The sequence below is a fragment of the Plectropomus leopardus genome, chromosome 1 (genome assembly GCF_026936395.1).
Source record: "Plectropomus leopardus strain MGB_pleo_1.0 chromosome 1, ASM2693639v1, whole genome shotgun sequence".
NCBI classification, from domain to species: domain Eukaryota; kingdom Metazoa; phylum Chordata; class Actinopteri; order Perciformes; family Serranidae; genus Plectropomus; species Plectropomus leopardus.
This window is the reverse complement of record NC_142176.1, coordinates 41,841,392-41,864,130: the sequence shown is the minus strand read 5'-3', so window position 1 is coordinate 41,864,130 and position 22,739 is coordinate 41,841,392. Positions and strand designations below refer to the sequence as shown.

At 39.6% G+C, this 22,739-nt stretch overlaps 1 protein-coding gene across 5 annotated transcripts in view; it reads right to left on the bottom strand.

The window, feature by feature from the left end:
* Positions 1–22,739, bottom strand: part of LOC121942216 (SH3 and multiple ankyrin repeat domains protein 2-like) — a 337,093-nt gene that overhangs the window by 197,615 nt on the left and 116,739 nt on the right. For all 5 annotated transcript variants that reach the window (XM_088081324.1, XM_088081305.1, XM_088081308.1 and 2 more), the window contains 4 exons: positions 19,975–20,083; positions 8,496–8,647; positions 5,563–5,730; positions 2,413–2,529 (listed from right to left, as the gene is read on the bottom strand). In XM_088081324.1, the coding sequence (XP_087937450.1) occupies positions 2,413–2,529; positions 5,563–5,730; positions 8,496–8,647; positions 19,975–20,083 (546 nt within the window). The remainder of the gene's footprint in view (positions 1–2,412; positions 2,530–5,562; positions 5,731–8,495; positions 8,648–19,974; positions 20,084–22,739) is intronic.

Below are 22,739 nucleotides of genomic sequence, written 5' to 3'. Positions count from 1 at the left end.
CAAGGGTAACTGCAAACAACACATCCCATGGGAGACAAGGAACAAAGATCCATACACAAGATACATTTGAAAAAAGTACATTATTTTGAGTCTGCATTGACTCCTCCTTAAACTGAATCAGGTGTGTCAATAAGGAAATGGTCCTAGTAACGTCCCAGCTGTAAACCAGCGCTATTAGACATTGGTATTTGGTTCTATTTAGTTTGTGACAGTGGCTGACCAAGATCTCAATCAGGACAACATTTAAGGTCAACATCAACTCCAGGAAGAACACCAGTGACAAAAGACATTGATATTTTGTTGGTTGGTATGGAAAACAATACCAAAAAATCTGCAAAAAGTCATAATGTTAATGTCCACACATTGTTCTATTCCAGTTAGACATTTAAAATATTAAACGATTTTATTCCTACCAAAATTTAACACTGTCTGATGTAAGAGTTCAATGTGTATTGATGTTGAGTGCCAGCTGGGGTTGGCTGCCAACACGTTTTCACTCCAAACTCAAATAGCAGCACTTTCTCAGTGCTTTCAGCGTACAAGTGTGACGCCAAAAGCCACCTTCCGCAACCAAGAGAAACACAGCTGGACAGCGTCAGATGACAACACACTCTGACAAAACCAGTGGTGTTGTAATCATACGTTGGTGGACAGCTGGTTGGCATCAGGCAATGCGCACGGCCATCGTCACTTGAAAACATGGTTTTGACAGAACCAGTTGCATGCACGTGAAACGCTGAAGGACAGCCTCAGATAATAATACTGCCAGTAACCATGTAACATAAGAAGCTCAAGTGTTCTTATAGGCAGGGCAGGTGGGGAGATGAATGGATCCTGCAAACAACTGACTTTTGTGCGGGAGACTGGAGGTGTGGATGTGTGTGGTTTTTTCTACACCTTACCATGTGTCTATTTTGCCTAAACCTAACCGCCGTGGCTTTCTTGCCTAATTCCAACTATTGTGACAGTCTGTGCTGTTGTGTAAACATAAGGGTCTGTGCTGCTTCATTCCACCGTGTGCATTCATTGACATCGCTGTAACAGCATCCTGGAGTGTAAACAGCTGACACAGAAGGATACCTAAAACGTGATAAGTCGACACTGAGGGTCAGTGACAGAGTGATGAGTTGGGATGAGAACATGTTGTGGTTGCGGCTGCATATTCATTAAAAACCAACACATACATTCATGTCCTTACATCCCAGTGGTGAAAAGTCATTACATGTTGCCACTTTGCAGTGGAATTCTGTGTCTACATATTATACTCTAGGTATCCTTCTGCATCTGCTTTTTATGTTCTGGGATGCTGCTACCAGGATGTCAACAAAAGCACATGGAAACCAACACAGGGACGTCAACAAACACATATGCTGACACGTGTAGAAAAAAACATTTAGACCGGAAGCAAAAACAGTCTACCACATGGAAGTCCTAGGTTGGTTGGACTCATCCACTGTCACTCTTGCTTGCCCTATAGGGACCTTCATGCTACATATATTGCGTTGTTACCAGCAGCTTTTCTACTTGATGCTGCACAGTGGTGTATCATGTGGATGCGACAGGTTCTGTGCGGTCACATTTTCAAATGACACTGCCCAACTGCATATCATGTTGCTGTAACAGATGCTGTCCAGCCATCCAATGACATATCATAATACTGCAAATGGTTGTGGGTGGTCGCTTTCTCAGCTGACACAACCCAGTGGCGTGTCATACAGCCTTGAAAGGTGGATTTTGGCATTGGGATCTTACACCAAAATCACTGCAAAAGTGGTGGTATTTGAAGACATCAGAATGACAATTGTTGGTTGAAAATATTAAAAAACACATGGCAGAGAGTAACAATTAAAAAATATACAGTTATATAAAACAACTAAGAAGCCAATCATGGAAAAAGAAATCAAATCTGGCCAAAAAAAAGGTCAGCGTAAATCTTGGACCACTCAGAGAGGGAGACAATTTAAATGCTGATGTCTTGATATCACCTGAAAATTATTTTTTGAATGAGAATTCTGCCTTAAGGCTTAATCAGCATAGACATTCCTGTCTCACCTAATCCACTGCTTTTTCCTTATATGGTTTTCCAATTTCATCAGTGAATATTTAATTGCACATCAGAATATAGTTTCAGTTTTATCTCCATACTGTGCATGTTCTACCTTTCACGGGATCCATACTGGGCAGTATGTTACTCTACATTTCTCCAACTTTTTACAACAGATTTGATAGAACTGCCTTAACTTTCTTAAAATAGTACCAGGTCAATCCAATAGTGCTATATGCTCTCATTCACATGACACACTAACACACTTATCTGTTCTCATCAAGTACAGAAACCTACACACACACACACACACACACACACACACACACACACACACACACACACACACACACACACACACAGCTCACCTGGTTGTATAGGGCACAGATGTGTAGAGCGGTGTTTCCCGAGGCATTCTGGGCGCTCATGTCTGCTCCATAGAACAGCAGATGCTCCAGGTGCTGCACATGGCCATGACGACAAGCCTGCACACACACACACACACACACACACACACACACACACACAGTAGTTCACTGTCAAACAAAGCCTGTGACATCTCCACGAGACAGTGGTTGCAGTGACAGGTCGCTAACACTAGATGTCAGTGTGCTGCAGAGGAGCTGAGGAGCAGCTGTACCCTCAGTTTGAACCCAGTTGTTAAACCATGGGTGGATAGATGAGTGTGTGTAGAGGGGAAGCTTAAAGAAACATATGATTGCAAAATTGAATTCATCAAGACAGTGTGTAAAAAGACAGTCAGAGGCAGAGCAGGACGCTTTTGCTTTCATGAACCAATCTCCTCTGTAAATGACATGAATGTTTGGGGTTATGGTGACAGATGCTGGTGAGGTGTTCAGCAGGAGGGGGATTATTTTGAAATGGCCTTTTCACACTGTAGCAATTTTATAGATGGAGAGGTGTGTGGACGAAAGACAAAAACCCAAATGTCTGCTTATCAACCAAAGCAGATTACAGTAAAAAGTATTTTATTATCAAGTGAGCAGAGGAATGGAGTTGTGTTACATAATGAGGAATTTGCACAGCCAGGTAAAATACTGAGCAGAATGTATTTGGATGCTGGATTTGTTTTGACTTGCGAGGTCTGTTTTTATTGCTCTAGATAGGTAAGTGGCAGAGATGATACCATTCTCCTTAAATCTGAGCACATCTACAACATATTGAATATGTCACTTTGTCATTCTGTTTTTATACTGAACTGAACCTTTTCACTGCAGTTTCCAGATCTAGGGATTTATTTCTGCTCCACCACTATAAACTTGACTGAAAATATCTCAACAACTATAGTATTTAGGTTGCCATCAACATTGACAATTTTTAGAGACTGGATCCTGTAGACTGTAGTGATCTCTCCTTTACCATGCCATAAATCTCACTTCTGCAGTGTGTGATGGCCGTGCCTACAGCCACACAAAAGGCTCAATGATTCACACAGTCACCCACACCATTACCATGTGTTCAGTTACCTTTTATTCGCAGCACTTAGTTTACATTGTTTTATCATGTTGCTATTTGCTCTCTCTTTGTCTTTGAGTTACCAAACCAAGAGCTCAAGAGGATCCAAGAGTATTTGGATTTCTCTGTGTTAGTTTAAGCAGTTGTCTATGTAGTTATCCCCTGTGTATTTAATTCGATCTGATTAACCAGTATATAAACCCAATCACAATGTTCATTTCCAATAACTTACAGGTAGAAAATCAGCACGTCATGTACATATGATCAAACGGCGCTGAACAAACTCTGCCTTTACTAGTTTTAAGCCACCTAAAAAAATCAATATTAGTTTAAGTAAAACCTATATTTAGAATATTTTCACAGCTTTACCTTGCTGTCAGACAGCCCTTACTGATGGTGATTTGAAGCAGTTATATCAAAAACACCAGACTCCATTGAACGTCGGAGCTGCTGCTCTATCACTGCCTCCATAAGCTGTTGTGGAAGCTAAAGAGGAGACAATTTTCAAATATAGTGAACAGTTAAAACTGATATAGATTTTTTTTAGGTGGTTGAAATGTTTTTTGCTGCACCGCTCTCCACATCAGGACTTAACTGAGCTTCCGTGCTGGTGTTGAGTTGAAGACAGTTTCCCCTTAAAGGTGTTACCTGCACCTGACCCAAAACCCCTAAAGGACTGTACTTTATTTATCAAAGGAGAGGGGTGGCTGGGGTGTGACTTATACATACACACACACATATATATATATATATATATTCTTTTGTATTCACACCAAATGTGGGTGCCATTGGAGCAAATGCAACTAGCAAACAGCGAAGGCATTAGTTATCACAAAAAAAACATCTAATTTTTGAAGCAAAATGCAAATCCTGCTTTAAAAAATGATGTTTAAAGGCACGTCAGAAACTTTATTTTTCCATTTTTTACAAGTCCTGGCTATGATGTTAGCCAGGAGTCATTTACATAGCACTTTTCTAGTCTTAGCATCAATGTCAAGCAATTTGCAGCAAAAGCACCGTTAGTCCATTAATACACTGGCGGCCGAGGCAACCATACAAGTTGCCAAGGACACTTAGGATCAATGGATTTAACCGCCAAGCTTCCAACTAGTAGATAACTGCTTAATCGTGGGCATGTTAGCATGCTAACATTAGCATCTAACTCAAAGTAGCTATGCTTCACAGAGCCTCTTGCATGGCTGTGGACTCCCTCCTTGTTGCTTCAAAAATGACTAACAACATTAAAATATTGTCTTAAACTGTTGTTGAATAATGTTCTGTCCTTTTGATTCTTGTTCAAAAAACTTAAGTTTTAATGCTGAAATTCGGCATGTGTTTTCTGTCTTTAATATGCAGCATCCTTTGATATGATGCTAAAACAAGTAAAACTGATTTTATTCAGAAGAGCTTGAAGGCTGGCTGGAATAACCGAGGATTTAACAGTAAAACAAGAGGTTATAAATGAAGTCATGAATTTTAATGTTTCTTCAATTGTTATTTTTGGATTTTATTTCTATAAATCAGTGTTGGATGAGAAGGATGTGATGTAAATTCCAGGATTTAGGAATTAATGAATACAACCTTGAACTGAGCTAGCAGCAGCCATTCTGACGTTTAAAATTCTGCCTGACAGCTTATTGTTATCGTGTCTGAAATGGGACAGATGGGTAAAGGCAGAGATTTTGCAACTCGACAGGGAGAGAGATGCAAGCAATCTGATAAAGCTGATGGCCTGAAAACAAAAGGAACGCATGCACATACACGCACTACACCATGACACTGCTCATAGTTTGTCACCGCTGCATGGTGGCTCTCCTTAAATGGCTTTATCTACTTCAACGGGTAACAGCTGCCAAGACAGTCGCCCACAGCCAGGGACGGCTGTGTGTCTGTGTGTGCTTTAGTAATGCTTTTCCAATACCAGCTGTCCCAAACAACCCAACAGACACAAAGCTGTCTGCACTCGTGTGTTTGTGTGTGTGTGTGTGTGTGTGTGTGTGTGTGTCTGCTGAATCTAGTAGTGTGTTTGTGTGTGTGTTTACCTGATGAACTTCATGCCAGCCATTCTCGTCCTGGCAGCAGACGGAGGCGTGGTGGTTCAGCAGGAGCTCGCAGCAGCCCGGGTCTCCTCCCACCACCACACTGTGATACAGAGGAGTCAGACCACGGCTGTCCTTGTAGTCAGGCGAAGCTCCCAACTCCAGCAGGGTCTGAGGGGGCGGGGTATGCGTGTACATGTGTGTGAGGGGTCAACAACATACAGAAAGGGGATATATGAACAATTAACCCATTATACACTGAGCAAATTGGCTTGGTTTCTTTCAAGAAGGTAGGGAGCAACAAAAGATCCAAAAATTAGCAAAAAATGAAAACCATTAAATTCAGAATTCAAAATTTAATTTCATTTAAAATGATCTAATTAAACTAATTTTATACTTGTTTAAACTAATTAAATTGATTAAAATGAATTAAAATAACATAAAATAGAAAAGAAAATTAAAATAAAGAAATAAAATGTCAAAAAAAACAAAAAAACAAAAATGGACTTGGAAAAAGTGCTTAGAAATAAAATAATTATGTAGCATAATTTTAAACATGTAATTATCATAATTCTGCATATAGTTTTTCCCTAGTTTTTTAAAGGTTATTTGGGGGCTTTTTGCCTTTATTTGATAGGACAGCTTAAGTGTGAATGGGGCATAGAAAGGGGATGACATGCAGCAAAGGGTCAAGGCCAGAACTGAACCTGACACTGCTGTGGCAAGGACATAGCCTGTGTACATGTAGCAATCGCTCTACCAACTGGCCACCCAAGACAATTTTCCCTTGCTTTTTTGAAAAAATAATTTTCTCAATCTACTACTTTCTTTTAGTTAGTGGAGCATTTCTTACCAGGTTGCTCATTGCGTCTTCTCATCTTTTGAAAGAAATTGCACCATTTTGCTCAGGGTTCAAAGGGTTAAACACTTGTGAAAGGCATCTGAAAAACAATGAAAGTGATGTCCCTCCAGGTCTCAAAGGGTTAAGCACGGTGGGTCATCAAGCTAGTAGATTTTAGATTTGTAAGTTATGGCAAATAAAATTCGTCGCCTGGTAGGATCAAACTGATGACATAAGCTCAACACCCTTTATTTGCTCTCTCTATAAGTATGGACTCGCTGGCCCCAAACACTTTCCAGAAATGAAAATTCAACCTGAACCAATCAGGGATCAGCACAGTAGTTGACAACATAAACAGCCAATCAGGGACTGTGTTGTAGGTGATGACATAAAATGCAGTCTACACTAATGGTGGCCTGCTCCTGAATCAACAAGCGCTACCTTTCAACGTTGATAGAGTAAATACAACAATAAGTGAAGTTATTACAAAAATAATAGGGGTATCCTGATCATTTTTTTCTGCTGAATCTTGATCTGAGTCATTTAATGTTGAGTATCTGCCAATACCAGTCCTGACCCTTATTTTTCTAGATAATACAGCTGCACGGTGTAGCCTGTCTAAGTAACTTAAATAAACTGTCTTTCCTTGAGTGTTCATTTTTGTTGTCCTCACATGTTTTGAGCAGATCACAGTCATTAATACATAAAGCATGTTGGCTTTTTGCGTGCAGAGTTGCATACTGTAGTGGTTAGTGAGGTTGTAGTAAGTTCTGCACTGCGCTCCTCTCTCCTCAGAGCAGGGCGGAGAAACACTGTGAGCTAAAGCTGAAGGCAAAATGTGGGACTGAACTGATATGAAAGAAGTGCTCATAACTTCTGTGAATAACATTAATAAAAAGTCTCATACTATGTTTTCTTTATGGTGTTTGGTGTTTTCTGAGTGAAGGAGTGTTCACAGAAGTTGCACTCTGCATTACTGTGCATAAAAATTGAAAAATGCCTGTGTGACAGCTGACATAAAACAAAGGATCAAATCATTCTATAAGCTAAATATTCCCAATCCCAATCAGTCAAAAGGAGTTAATAACAACAATTAAACAAGAACAAGAGGATGCACTTGCAGAGATTCTCAGGGGAAAAGATGTTTTTTGCAGATCTTGCAACTGGATTTGGCAAAAACTTGATTTATCAACTGGAGGAGCAGACAGGAGAGTCTCCAAAGCTGGGGCAAGAGGCCGCTGGCTGCTGAATGAGAAACTGTGAAATATGCTGCATATGCCAGTGTCATGAAAACCTCATGGGGCTTGTTGTCAACAAGGAACACAACACATACAAAGAGTTAATATAAACATCATTATTTAACTTCAACTGTATTTTTTTAGACTGTTACTGTCTGATTGACAACATGTTTGTGGAGTAGAGGCTAGTACTAATGTCAGGATTGACTGAGGACATTTGTCTTTCAAGGCAAGTACTCCCGCCCACTGAAAGTCCAGACTGATGCAGAGACAGAATGTTTAGCTCATGTCATCAGGGTGGTTTTACCAGGCTAAAAACATTCTCTCTTCAATGGAAATTCCATAATAATATCCATCATCTTCATTATCATAATAACAGATAATCTAAAATTCTTATTAAAACAAATAGTACAAAGTGCTTTAATATGACACAAATGGCAAATTACAACTGATTAAAATATCAAAGCTGATAGAAGCTTAAAACAGTAATTGAATCTGAAACAAAAAAGAGAACTGCATTTATGAAATGATGCGTTTATAAAAGTGCACTGTAAGATAGATTTAAAAGATAAAAGTGATGCCGCTTGTCTCAGCTCCTCAGAGAGGACTGACAGCACAAGTTTCATCTCCTCCCATCTTAAGCCTTCACTTTACTCGAACAGTATCCTCCTTATCATCTCTTCCTGACAGGTCTGTACGCATCAAAATCTGATGCTGCTCATGTAGCAAAAAGATTGCCAAGCATGATGTGGAAATTGTCTGGCTTGCATTGCAGCACTTCCAGCAACGCACATGTAGGCATGTGTGAAAAGAGGAAAACAGAGGAGAGCAGGATGGAAGCAATCATGCTCCTTTACCGTGAGTGTGATGTGGTTCTTGGAGCGTGCAGCTTTGTGGAGGGCAGTCATGCCGTCTTTGGCTCTGAAGTCCAGGTGAGCTCCTCCGTTCTTTAGCACTTTGATCAACTCCACCACATTCTCCATGTGAGCTGCAAAGGTCAGCGGGCTCTCTGGAAAAAAAGAAGTGAGACACAGAGTATTGTTTATGAATGCATCTGTCTGTGTTTGAGGACAGGTAAAGATTAAGAAACCTACCCAGCAAAACTCCGACATGTTAGTAATTCAAATATATCCAGCAGGTTTGCTGCTTTTAATAATTCAAGAGAAGTGTTGTATTTTGATAAGAGCTAAAGAAGTATTCTTTTGTTTGTTTCTAACAGGGTGTCACAAACACGCTATGACTAAAACAGTGATTAGATTTCCCTCATGTCACAGCAGTGTGCACATAACTCCAGGGGCTGACGCTGAGAGTGTGATGACACGTTTTTTTTTTTGTTAGGTACAAAGCACTGGGGAAAAGTCTGCTTGCATTCCTCTATGTGCCTGGTTTAAATTCACACTGAACTGTTACAGGTAAAGTAGAGTTCAAGTCACATGATTCAGACAATTAATGAGCAGATATAGCACCTGAAGGTCACAAAGTAAAACCAGGAAACCATGCGTCTTTCTGAAGTTTTTACCCATCAGGTTGAGACAAGAGGAAGGCTGTTTCTCAGGATCTGAACTTCAGAAGTTTGAGAAAATGGTCAAAGTCTCACATTGGTGTTAAATTTTGCTCACTTATGTCTGGGAGACATAGGCTGGAAAAAGAAAGGATATTATTTTGAATTTTCCTTTCCTCTCGGAATACTTTTGTCAACCAAATTCTCATTAGTCGGACAATCACTGGTGTTACTTTGTCAAGGCTGTAGGCAACCAAAGTGTCTTTTTTCCCACTGGAAATGACAGCTGTACAGTAAGAATGGTAAGAATGGTTCATTTGGGCATGTGCGAAAGCTGTCAATCCAACCGACGGATTTCGGTTTTGAAATGAGAAAATTTAAATTGAGAAACAAGTTCTAACACTGTGGTTCTACTGTGCTTCACTCCTGGCTTAGGTGAGAAACTTTTGCCATGAGGAAATACTAGAATCATGACATCAAGGTTTAAGATTTAGATTTAACATTAAGATTCAAGAATCAGGATTAAGATTTAACATATTACATTTAGATTTAAGATTTAGATTTAACATATAACATTTAGATTTAAGATTTAGATTCAACATATAACATTTAGATTTAAGATTTAACATATAATGTTTAGATATAACATTTAACATTTAGATTTATTATTTAACATGCAGATTTAACATATAACATTTAGATATAACATTTTACATTAAGTTTTATTTTTAAACATTTTTATTTAACAATGACATTATCTTGAACATATTTCTTCACAAAAGAATAAATTTGAGAAAATAAATCTAAGTTCGCAAATATTTTTCTAATAATATCCTACTGCTTACAATCACTTATTTCTCTTTGAGCTCTTTGTGAAACCAAACAACATAAACACTAAAGTGCTGCTGCATGAACTTCTGCCAGTGACCTGATTTGATTTCCCCAAATGGGTCCTGATGATGCAGGAGGACAAACACCAAATGAACCCAACTACAGGTATGAAAGCAGCTTAAGTCTCCAAACAGACTGTGTAGTTCAAGACTGGATTACAAAGCTTCTGGAAGGGATATAATCACATCCGAACTCTTGTTAGAGCAGCAGGACAGCTAACGTTAGCTTCTAAAAATGGTAAGTCAGTTCAGTCAGTTCAGTCAGTTCAACGCTTAATGGTGAGACGGACTTGTGCATGCAGCTCAGGTGGAAAAGCATTCCAGTGCACAGTTTACTTGCACACAAAATTACATTGGAGATCTTATCTGCACTCGAGGCATTCCACTTGCCTTAACATAGAGTCAACACTCTGTGGACATACACATGGACACCAGGTAGCGTGCACTCAGTGACCTGTGAAGATTTCGAAAATCTAAAGATAACGCGCAGATTTTTTTCTCCCAACTTCAGCCAGCCAAGATTTTCTTTACTTTACTTTTCTTTACAGCCCGAGCCATATGCCAAATTCCAGACATTCCAACCGGAATGCAGCTGGACTGCATCAGATGAGAACACACTCATACAGAACCAGTGGTGTTGTTATTATACTCTGGTTGATGGCCGAATGGTACAGGGTGCATCCACATGCAACATGCATGAGTGGCGTCACTTGAGAACACGCCTGGACAGAATTGGTTAAGTGCACATGAAATGGTTAAGGGCAGCGCAAAGTAATAATGCTGGTGGTAGCCGTGTGATGTAAGGAGTGCGAGTGCACTCAAAGGGCAGTTGCGGAGGGCAATGGGTCCCACAAACAACTGACTTTCATGCAGGGGTCCAGAGTTTCTTCCGGTGTGAATGAGTGTATATGTTTTTTTCAAAACTCTACCTTATGCCTCTTTTGCCTAACCATAAACATTTGAGATTTTTTTGCCTAATCCTAATCATCATGACAGATCTGCTGTTAAACATAAGAACCAAGCTGCTTCATCTCATAACATGTACTTTGGTACTACAACGGTAACGGCTGCATCATCCAACCATGACGTAATCCCACCATGTGCATTTGTTGACATCAACGTAAAGGCATCCTGCAGAGTGAACAGCTGATGCAGGAGGATACCTAAAATCACATGAGTAGATGTGGAAGGTGACAGAGCGGCACCATGGGACAAGTTGGGGTGAGAACGCGTTGGTCAGACATACATATTGCTGCAGTTTGTGCTTGGTTCATTTTGTCAAACCGAATTTTCAAATATAATTTGACTGCCTTTTAGGTCCTTTCCTGCAGTTAGCCCACATTACATTCCCACCTCTGACTAACACCACAGTCCACGTGGTCTGCATTCAAGTTTAAATGATGCTGTAATCACCTGACAGAGTCAAAATAAACTGCTCCAAAAACAGAGTGAATGTGAATGAGGTTAGCCTCAAGACAAAGCTGTGGTCCACCCAACATCAACACACCCTTCTGCTCTATATTTAGGATTTCACAGATTTTCTTTCAAAGCATGTCACTGTTCAGGTTGATTTTTACCTCATTTGCACTGACATTAACTAGGCTGATAAAAGCATGTCAGTTGTCTGTCACAACTAATTGGAGTGATAAAAAAAACCTTTGCTGTGATTAAGACATCATTGCTAATGTCTATCTAAATGAGGTCCTCAAAACAAGACAGAGACAACTGATGTGTCCTGATTTCAGTGTACTAATGAGTATTTTTAGAGAACAGTTTTTGCAGTTAGTATGCAAGCAATCAACATGTTTCTGTTAAATACTGCAGGTTGTTCCAGTCAGATAAAGCTCCTTGTGGTTTGTATCTTGACACTTGAGTGATGGATTAAATTTCTACGTTAGTACGTTGTAATGCTTTCATGTGAAAAGCTCTTTGTTGGGGATGTTGGGAGAAAAAACAGTAAAACAGGGATGAAACTCAACATTAAGTAAAGGAAATGACTTCTCTGTGTTTGTTGTGACAGATTAGCTCGGGCAACTTTCAAATGTGTGGCAGCCATTGCTCACATCGTACCAGTATGAATGGCAACGAGCGGCTTCCCCTGAAGGGATGAAAATGAGCGTTAATTTCTCCAGCTGTGCTGACTGTGTGCAGTGGGAGGAAGAGGAGTGTTTGTATTTTATTTTCTTAATCACAAAGGAGAGCTTTTGCCGGACAGCTGAAATCAATAGCTGGTAAGAGCTGAGTAACAAGAGTCCTAATCTGCAGAGACTCTTCCCTTTGGCAATAAGGCATTCATTTAACAATAGCTCTCAAAGCCCATTAAGATAACCTCAATTCTCTGCTTAATAATGCATTCTCCTTTCAGCTTCACCTTTATTGGCCTCAACAGACATTTTTTTCCCCTTTTTTTTGGCCAATCTCTGTCCACTCAGTGCTGGCTGTGATAAGAGCAGCTGCACCACTCAGATACCCTTGACATATTCATTAAATTATCGTAAATAAACATTATTGTCAACCTTAATACTCAGGTGAATCAGCTCTGCAAATGATTGTAATGAACTTTTAAATACAGGCTCCTTCAGATGAGTGCTAAAAGTCATTTTGAAATCCAAGAAAGATGATCCATTCTCTCATCACAGAGAGGATCCTTTTCAGAAAGCATGATTTCTGTTGTTTTTTATAAAGACAGAACGTTTAAAGAAGAAAGGTTGACGTTTTCATGGGGTGGAATGGACCTGCACTTGTATAGCACTTTTCTAGTCATTTTGACCACTCAAAGCGCTTTCACACTATGAGTCAAATTCACCCATTCACACACACATTCATGCACTGCTGGCCAAGTGCTACCGTACAAGATGCCACCTGCTACTCAGCATTTAACCATTCACACACACTCACACACTGATGGAACAGCCATCTGGAGCAATTTGGGGTTCAGTATCTTGCCAAAGGATACCTCAACATGTTGACTGGAGAAGCCAGGTATCGAACCGCCAACCTTCCGATCAGACACATTCTTTCAAGTGACGAAACACTACATTTATGAACCATGTAAGCTTTGGAAGGTAGTAGTTGGGAAGGAAGTGCAGGACTTTGACACCAGAACTTCAGACCCGCTTCAAGACTCCTGTTCCAGGTTTAGGCGATGAAAGCTTATTTGGTTAGGTAAAGGTCATGATTTCACTTACATTTTCATTAGAAAATAAAACAAGAAAAGATGTAATAACAAGGACTTTTGTTTTAGTTTTAGGCAACAAATACAGTTTGATTAAAGGTACAGTATGTAGGATTAAGGGGGATATCTTGTTTTATTGTTACCTTAGAAAAGCGGTAGGCAAGTAAGTTTGGCCTCAGGCTTAGTTATTTTTTTAAACAATTAGATGACAGGCCAGAGCATAATCAAAGGCTAATTTAAGAAATTGATTTTTTTGTTTTAAATGCCACTGAAATTTGCGACAGACTGCCTTATAGGCCATGCATGTGTAGGATATGCAGAGTGGATAAAAATAACATGGATAGGCCCATTATGAAATTAAATCATGAATTTCACTTGATGAGTTTCACTTTCCAGAATTATTTCTTGGTATTGGTGACCCCACTCCTCACATACAACGTAGCATTTTTTAAAAAATTGTTCGCATGCTGGAGGTATGATATTGCGCTGTGAGCAGAGTGAAGTTAGAAGGAAGTTGACAGTGAAAATAAGATATTCACTGAAGAATGGAGAGACAAGTATGAGTTCATCTTACCTGGTTTCATGAATGCAAAGCCGGTGTGTCTTATCTGCAGTGCAGCTGTCGCTACATGCAAAGAATATAAAGTCAATGGAAGGGTATCATTGCCTCCATGAAACAGGTGCCCCTTTCTGCGAGGTCCACTACTCGCCGTATAGACGGAATGTCAAATGCTGTGCACAGAGTTTTCCCTAGCTAGTGCATAACAGAGTAATCTATGTGGTCTGTATTTTAACAGTAATGGGCTATTTGCCAGATAGTTGCATCACTGTGTCACTTTTTACAGATTCTGTTTTTTTTTTTTTTGCGCTGATTTTGGCATCAGTGTTTTTTTTATTAAAGTAAACTAAAATTTCCTTTGTAATTCTAGGAAGACCACATCTATTATGCATTATGACGGCATTCATAGTGAATTATAATGCATTCGTAATGCTTTATGAATACTCTTACAAACACACATAATGCTTACTAATACACTATATCAATAGTCAGAAACCAATATAGATTTGACTGATTTATAAGTGGCAAGGGTCTAATGGATGCTCTTCACAGCCTGTTTGGTATGGGGACAGTTGTTAGCTAGCTAGCTAGCTGCAGCATATAGCATAGTCATTGCAGACTTCAAGGGCTGCAACAGTTTCTGTCCACCTCTGACACCACAAGATCTCCACTCTTTGGCTAAAACCTCTCTGACACATTGTCAGACCTCAGTCTTTTAAATGCATTTTCAAAGTATTCTCATGTATGATACCCAATAATCACTTATGATGTGGCATATATTCTTATAAATGCATGGAAATGATTACACTTTACTTAACACCTGCAATGAAACATTATGATGAAGCATAAATATTTATAAATGCATCTAATTGTACCTCACTTTACTTAACACATACAATGATAACTTATGATACAACATGAATTGTTAAACCACACTATGAGTCCTTACAAAAGTTAATTGTTGATGTGTGAATAAGTGAGTATAAATATTCATAATGTATTATAAGCTTCAGCATTCAACCTCTGGTTTATAACAAGTCAAGAGCATCCATAAGATCCTTGCCACTTAAAAATCATTATAAGTCAAATCTATAATGGTTTATGACTATTGATATAGTGCATCAGTAAGCATTATGTGTGTTTATGAGTGTATTCATAAAGCATCATGAATGCATTATAATTCACTATGAATGCCGTCATAATGCATTATAGATGTAGTCGTCATAGAGAGTGTTACCAGGATTTCTAGCCAGGAGTTTTAGCTGATTAAAACACTGGCTCTTGTTTTTGCATCAGCCACCATTGTAAGGAAGCCAATTTGCAATGAGCAGCACCAGAGTTACACTGATTTGTAACTGCTTTATTCAGTGGTTTTTACTGGTTTAAATGATCTGGTCTGTTTGTTGTGGATAATTTGGCTCACAGTAAAAACCTCCTGATCAATGAACACTGATGGATTTCTAACCAGGAGAAGTTTCAGCTGCTTGCCATTAGATGCCACTAAATCCCCATAAATTTTACACACTTCACCTTTTAGTGTAGGGAAATACCATGATTTTCGTTAAATGTTAATAAAGAACGTGATCAAAAATCATGCTGTGATCACCACAAGTGGATACTGTTTTGTTAGACTGCCTATTTTGGTGGAAAAAATCTGAAAGACATTATCAGTTAACACTAAGACGTTCAATATCAACATTTTTGCAACCTGCCAAGTACAATCACTATCAACATTTTCTGATTATGTGAAAAGAAAAGGTAATTTGCTTGGAATTACATTTCCCTCAAAACCCATTTGCTGTTTCAGACTAGTTGTGTCTTAATGTAATTTCAGAGAGAGGCCTGCTCAGTGGAGTTTGTTTAAAAAGCAGCTATCTAAAGATGTTCTGTAACTTAGATGGCTCCAAGACTACACAGAGGGAGTCCACAGCCTGTTAAAATTCCAGCCCTTGTTTATTGTGCCACAGTGTTAAACTGTGTTCGAACAGAGATAGCTGTATGGCTTTGCTGCCAGTTGTAAAAGCACTGCTAAATAACACTGACGCGCACAAGTTCAAAATATAGCAAATAGCCAGCTAAAGGAGAGGAGTGTGTTGGCCTCTGGGCAGCAGTGAAGGAGTATCTTTGTACTGACTGTCCTTCAGGTGTGAGCATGCGAGCTGTGTACCAGGTATGCCTGAGAGGAATGTGTGTGTTCAGGCAGCCTGTTCCATTCTAAGTAAAGAAGGTTATTGTAGCCAAAGACTTGGCTCGATGTTTTTACACACACCACACTGGGGGGCTACCGGCGCCCGGAGTAATGAGCTGTGTCCTAATGCCAATGTGTTCTCAACACAGCTCACAAATGTTCCATAAGAGCAGGTGTTCTGTGCAGCGCAAAGCTAGGATAATAGTTATGAGTCCTTCTAGGTCGGCTTGTAAGCAGAGAGTCCAACATCTCGGGACACTGCAAGCCTGCAAGAATAATAGCTTATTATCTCCAAACATGCACATGGTCCACTCACTCATACACTTGACCTAATTTGCTGTTCTTGTCGTTAACACTGGATATTATTGCCAGTTATACGGGAAAGAAATCATCAGGGGGAAGACGTCCATCTTTCTTACCAGTTGCCTCATAAAACAGAATGTTCAGGCATGTTTTTGTGCTCATATAAAAGCGGTCTGGATAATGATGGGACAACAAAGTGAAGTGGAACTATGTGAGGCAGGTTGAAAGAGGATGTAAGCTATTAAAGGTAAACAAGGGATATTATAAAAATGTGTTAAAATTAAGGCTGTCAGTGTCAACACATTAATCACGATGCGATTACGTCCGTACATAACTTGTTAAAAAAAAAAATTGAAATCGCGAGCAATCCTGACTGACATTCTTGTCTTTAAGAGGCTGTACCAAATTTTAAAGCCAAAGTGATGATCCTTGTATCATGTAAAACTTGATGACTGAGGAATCCAGTGATACTAACCATGGCATGTTAGCTTCTCAGGAAAGGGGGGGAAATAACTCTCGAAAGTGGATTCTGTGGATACCCATGAGTGTCCCCTTTACAGACATGCCCACTTAATGCTAGTCCCATGCAGTGTGAAGTAAAAAACATGCAGGTTTTATGCAGTTATTTTCACCTATTGTACAGATTGGGGTCCCTAAACAGTCTTGAAATTGCTGCCACCTATGAGCTGAGCCCACAGCTGCAGGTAATCAGAATGATGTCAGTGAGAAACCGCAACGCCAAAGACAACAAAGCTCTATTTCAACACAGAGCTGTGGATGGAGCTAAATCAAAGAGTTAACTACAGCGCTGCTAAACAAGTGGAAACTGAGCACAAATCAGACAAAATCAGTCAGCAAATGCTGTCATTAGATTCCCAATTAAGACAATCTGATAAGACTTGCTCTACCTTGACATAATGGACTTCAAAGCTGTTTTGAAATGCAAAATAATGGCATTGTAAACATGTCATTAACTATTGAAATTAAGCAATTAATCAAGATTTTAAAAATTAATCTTTTGAAAATCCTAGTTGAAATTATATTAAAACTAACACACCTTCCCATTTTATATTAGTAATGAATCATTTCTTAAAGAACTAGGATTACTTCCTGTGTTGCTTTCCTTCACAATAACATGAAAGAATAACAAAAAAGACAAAAAAAAAAAAAAAAACATGTTTGCTGCTGCTGACGCGCTGCTGATGACACGTGCTGTGTGAAATGGGCCTTAGTCTGAGACTTGGAGTAATTTACTTTAAAGTAAGTCAGAGTTAGCAGGGACAACATCAGGGCCTGGAAGAAAGCAAGACATCTGACTCCAAACTGGATGTTACCATCAAACCACGAGACCAGACACTTTCTGCAAAGCTGCTGTCTTGATCATTCAACCTTTATTTGTTTTTCTTAAATCAGATAGTGATGTGTTTGCAAAGTGTTTGAATAAAATGAAATAAATTATTGGTTTTGACTTCAGTTCAATATAATATTATGCCAGAAAAGACTATAATGTCAATAGTTTGCTTTGACTATAGCTGAAATGCCCAGCCTTTTAGTCAATGGAATTTTGACTAAAACTAACTAGACAACCAAAATCTAATCAGTTCATCGTTGAGTCCAAGTGAATGTTTGTGCCAAATTTGAAGAAATTCCCTGAAGGCATTCTTGAAATATCCCGTATCCTATCTCTATATCCTGTTCTTGAGAACAGGATGAACGGATGATGATAATGAAGATGTTAAAGCCTCCCCAACAGCTGTCGCTGGCACGGAGGCAAAAAACAGGAAGAGGTTGACTAAATATGAGAGAAATTAACAAGGACAATTGGCACAAGAATAGGACTAAATTAATTCAGACTAGCTGAGATAATCAACACTTTGTTGCAGCCATGCTCTCCGGAAGCATTGCTGCCTCAGCTGTGGAGATGACAGCCATTTGTCTCTCATTACTTGTTGACCTACAGACTGTGGAAGTCTTTCTATACATGCATCTGTGCAGAGAGGGGGCAGGGGCCAGACTTAGAATCCTCAGAATTATGGACGACATCTGTTGGGATTATTGATGGTCTAACTGGGATCAGGACACAGAGGAATTTGATGAATATCTCACTCTCTCTCCAAAATTTCAGCTTTTGTGATTCTAGAGGAGAACACCCTGGTGCAGGACGAGCTATTATCATCAACTGTTCGTATGTTTTCCCAATGGAAGTAATGCACTCAAACTTGAACATATCTCATGTGGTCGTGAGCCATTAATTCGTGCATAACCCATGTATTGTGAAGATTACAATCATGTGACAATCATGTGAGAGAAAACAAAGACGCGGGAAAGAACGATTTGTATGGAGGCTGGTTGAGGTCGTGACTGGATCATAAAACAACAGACTTTCCTCTGGGATTTTCTGATGGAACTTTATGTTAGTTACATGACTTTATGTTAAGGATACAACAAGTTGTTCTGACCAAGCAATCTGAACATTTAGACTGAGCACAAATATGCATGACAGCACACGTTCCTCATCACTAGAATAATTACTTCATTTATGAACGTCAACCAACATCTATATCCTGTCATGACAGAATTGGAACTCCCTAAATTAATATTCAGACCAAATAAAACGTAATGGTCAACTCACTAATGGTGTAAACTATAAACTAACACAAAGATGACAATAACCAGCACAAACCAACATGTTTTGAACAGATACATCATCAACACTGACAAAGAGTGACATTTGTGTGTATGAACATAAAAAAGCTAAATAAACTGCAAACTAAAAACTACTCACTCCAGAACTAGGCATGATGGGAAATATAGGCTAAGTGATTGACCGCAGTAAAATCTTTTTGAAAGGCTAAACGACATCAAGAAGCAAACTATTTCCTTTAGATAACAACATGTTGTGAATTTTGGAAATTATCTCTCATTTTTTTACTTATTTTGACTTTTGGACTTTACCTGGCTCTTGACTTATTGGAAATGTTCGTCATCCTCTGGCATCCTCCATTAGCTGTGTTATGACAGGGAGCTGTTTATATCTGTGGTATTTATTTAGTTTGGGGAAACCCCACAATCTCCTCAAAGTATAAGCACAAGTTGGCCAGCGGACTCAACAGGGACTAGAGAATGTGTCTGCAGGTTGTTACTAAGACTCGACCTACTCGCTGGAGTGGTAAACTAGGTTTTATTTCACATAGGATTCTACTGACGTGTTTCCAGTTATTAGTGAGACTCTGTTTTCTCCTGAAACGAAGATAACAGTCGCAAAAAAGCCTTTTATTTTGAGAACTAATTGCCCCAGAACATGAATACATTTTGATAATACATTTTTATTTTGTTGATAATATTTGTATAATCGCAATATTACACTCCAGGGTCTGCTTTAACATCATTTGAGCACTTCAGTGGTGCTTGCAGACCTTGACACAAGGCTTCGGTTCTAACCGCATCACTGTTGTGTTTAAATTATGTGAAAGCACACCCTCTGGTGTGATATTGCCTAAATATTATTGGAAGGATGCTAATTCGTAGGATATCTTATTTGTGTTCTATGAGGATACGTTGTGTAGGAAGAACATATGTTAAGGCACAAACACAAATACATTTTGTGTCCCATTTAACTACAGTACTCTTTGTTTTTTGGAACTGGTGTGTTCCATTGATAATCAGTCGGAGGTATGAAGTTGGTATGTGTTTGGTGTTTGCACTTGTGTGCTGCCTTACCACCAGTCTCACTGTCATGGTAGTTGGGATCGAAGCCTCTCTCCAACATTTTCGACACTTTGTCCACCTGATTATGCTGGATGAGGTCCATGAACTTCCTCAGATTGGCCTGTGCAACCACAGAAGAGAAAGAGCTATTACCGTGAGAAGAAAGAACAAATGGTGGTGGGTGTGAGAGTGAAAACGGCAGGATAGAGTTTCAGAGCTGGAAATAACGGAAATAGAAGTTGAGATGTAGAGAGGTGTACAGGGTCAAACACAACTGAGCTGAAAAGTGGAAGCGTTTAGGAGAACAGTGTGAAACTGAGGGAGATTCACTGTTAAAGACGGAGGAATAGAAGGCAGAATAAAAGCTAGTGAAAGCAGGAAGCACGGGAGGAGAGATGACAGGACTGAGTGTGGCGATTGTGGGGAGTGGAATGGCTGCTCCTTTCTGTTCTGTTCCTGTCTGCTTTCTTTCCAGGCCGCATGATAAAAATAGATAAGAGAGCAGCTCCCCGAAGGAGAGCAGAAAATGAGGAATGAAGAGTGAGATAGCAGAAGAAAAAGACAATGGGTAGCAGTAGAAAAGAACAAACTGAGAGGAGAGGCACTAGAATAACTGAGGAGGAGTAAAAAGGGCAGGACATGGAGTGGGAGTAGACTAAAGGTTGGGATGTCCTCATCACATTGTGTTGCTCCAGATCTGAATCTAAGTATATCAGCCAATACACAGGAGGAGACATTTCCTTATTAGTATAAATATTTTTCCAACCTTATACAGCAGCGCTGTTTTCATTCAGGGCATTTTTGACAACTAGCATTGTTTAAGAAACTAAAAAATAATCAAAAATAGACTGGGCTCTATTTAGCCAATATCTGGGCACAGATGTTTCCAGTCACCTCTCTGACAGCTCCATTAAATTTGTATAAAATGTAGGCTCTTTATTTCTGCAAGTCTTGCTGGTGCTTTTTGTGGTAAGTTTGGTTAGTGACTGCACGTCATCATCAGGATGAGGGAATCAACTCATCAGTCTGTGAACTCTCCATCTGCCGACTTTAGGCTAGCTCCTAGCTAGCCAGGTTGAGGTTTTCAAATGTAAACATCAGTTAACATGGAAGAAAGATGGATAAGGATGGACACCAGCTGGACTAGCACCCTGCTAGCCATTGTACAGGAGGTTTGGAAAATAAACTGGACAACCTCTGTGCTGCAGCAGTTTCCGAGCCTTTTGGCATTGCACAGTTACCGCTAAAGCAATGATAAAGCGGCGCTATTTTACGAGTTCGGAATGAGAACACAGATACACAGACAGGCGATGTGATTTGACGAGGACCTCCAGAACCTGTAGCAACTGTATGATAGATTCATCAGGTTGAAATGCTGTCTGTGACAACGTAAGGAGCACGAGGGCCTCTTTAGGGTGGGTAGGAGGGGCAGTGGATGGGTCCAACAAATCCAAGACTTTCAGCTTGTGTTTGCTTCCCATATGAATGTAGAGCCAAACTAGGATGTTTTTAACCATGTTCCTCTGCTGTCTACACCTAAGCATGTGCTTTTGTTGCCATCATGTAGACACAGAAGGAAACCTAGATTGTATATATGAAGATGCAGAAGTCCACTGACAAAGCAGCGAAATATGTGCTTGGGATGAGAACATTTTGATATTTCAATGTGACGCATGAATAACTGACATGAAAATACACATGAAAATATGCCTGACCACGCTCGGTTCCCATCCTGCATATCAGCAAAGGACATCCATGCTAAGAAGTCCTTTTTGTGTTCCACAGTATCATGTACCTAGACTGGTTCCAGACTTCTGAGTCTCAGATTAAATCTCTGCTAAATTGGTCAGGACAAAACAGCAGCACCTCCCTAACTGAAAACAGATATCAGGGACATGATCTCAGACTGGATAAGGATGCAACAATACATTTATAATTCAGTCTGATATTCAGGATGACAATATACAGCTACACAGTGTGCACTGTAACAGCTGGTGTACCCGCATAAAATCAAGTCCCTGAAACAGAATCCCTGAATCTGTTACAATCCCGGTCCAGTGAATCTGCTCTAAATTTTGCTGCCAAAAGACTTTTTGATATCCTCTAAGAGTATCTTATCAGTGTCATGTGCTCCCACATTGTAATTTGATTTAACCAGCTTAATATTTCATGTTTTTCATTGGTTTGCCAATAATAACTGAGTTAAACTAAACAAGTCTGACAACAGATATGGAGTGCTTCTGTATAAATATTGGCCATTATGAGTCACCGCCAGTTCAGTATCTGAAAATGTCAAGAGTTCACGTACATGGATGGCCCTGTGTTTTCATGCAATGTTTTATTTAATGTAGCTGGTGTGTGTGTGTGTGTGTATGTGTGTGTGCAGGGGCCTGGTGAATCAGAGTCTGGAGGATGGCGCCCTCTCCTTCTGCTGAAACAGGATGGTAGGCCGGCGAGTGATTGGCTGTCTCAGTGTGCGCTTCAGCCAACCACAGCACAGCAGACTGCACGGCAAACAGGATTAACTCCAAAAAGTTGGCTTGGCCAAGAAATGAGAAAAAAATGCCTCACTTATAGAAATAAATGTTTATTATAGAAGGGCCACATTTTCTCTCTAATGACTTCTGCACAATGTGTGTGTGTGTGTGTGTGTGTTATCTTCAATCTCCTCATTTATATAAAACATGTTTTACTTTGCCTTTTTATTTTTCATTCTCCCTCCTTCCCTCTCTCCTCTCGTTAGAATTAGAGCAGCTGTCAGACAGTTTCCTGGTGTA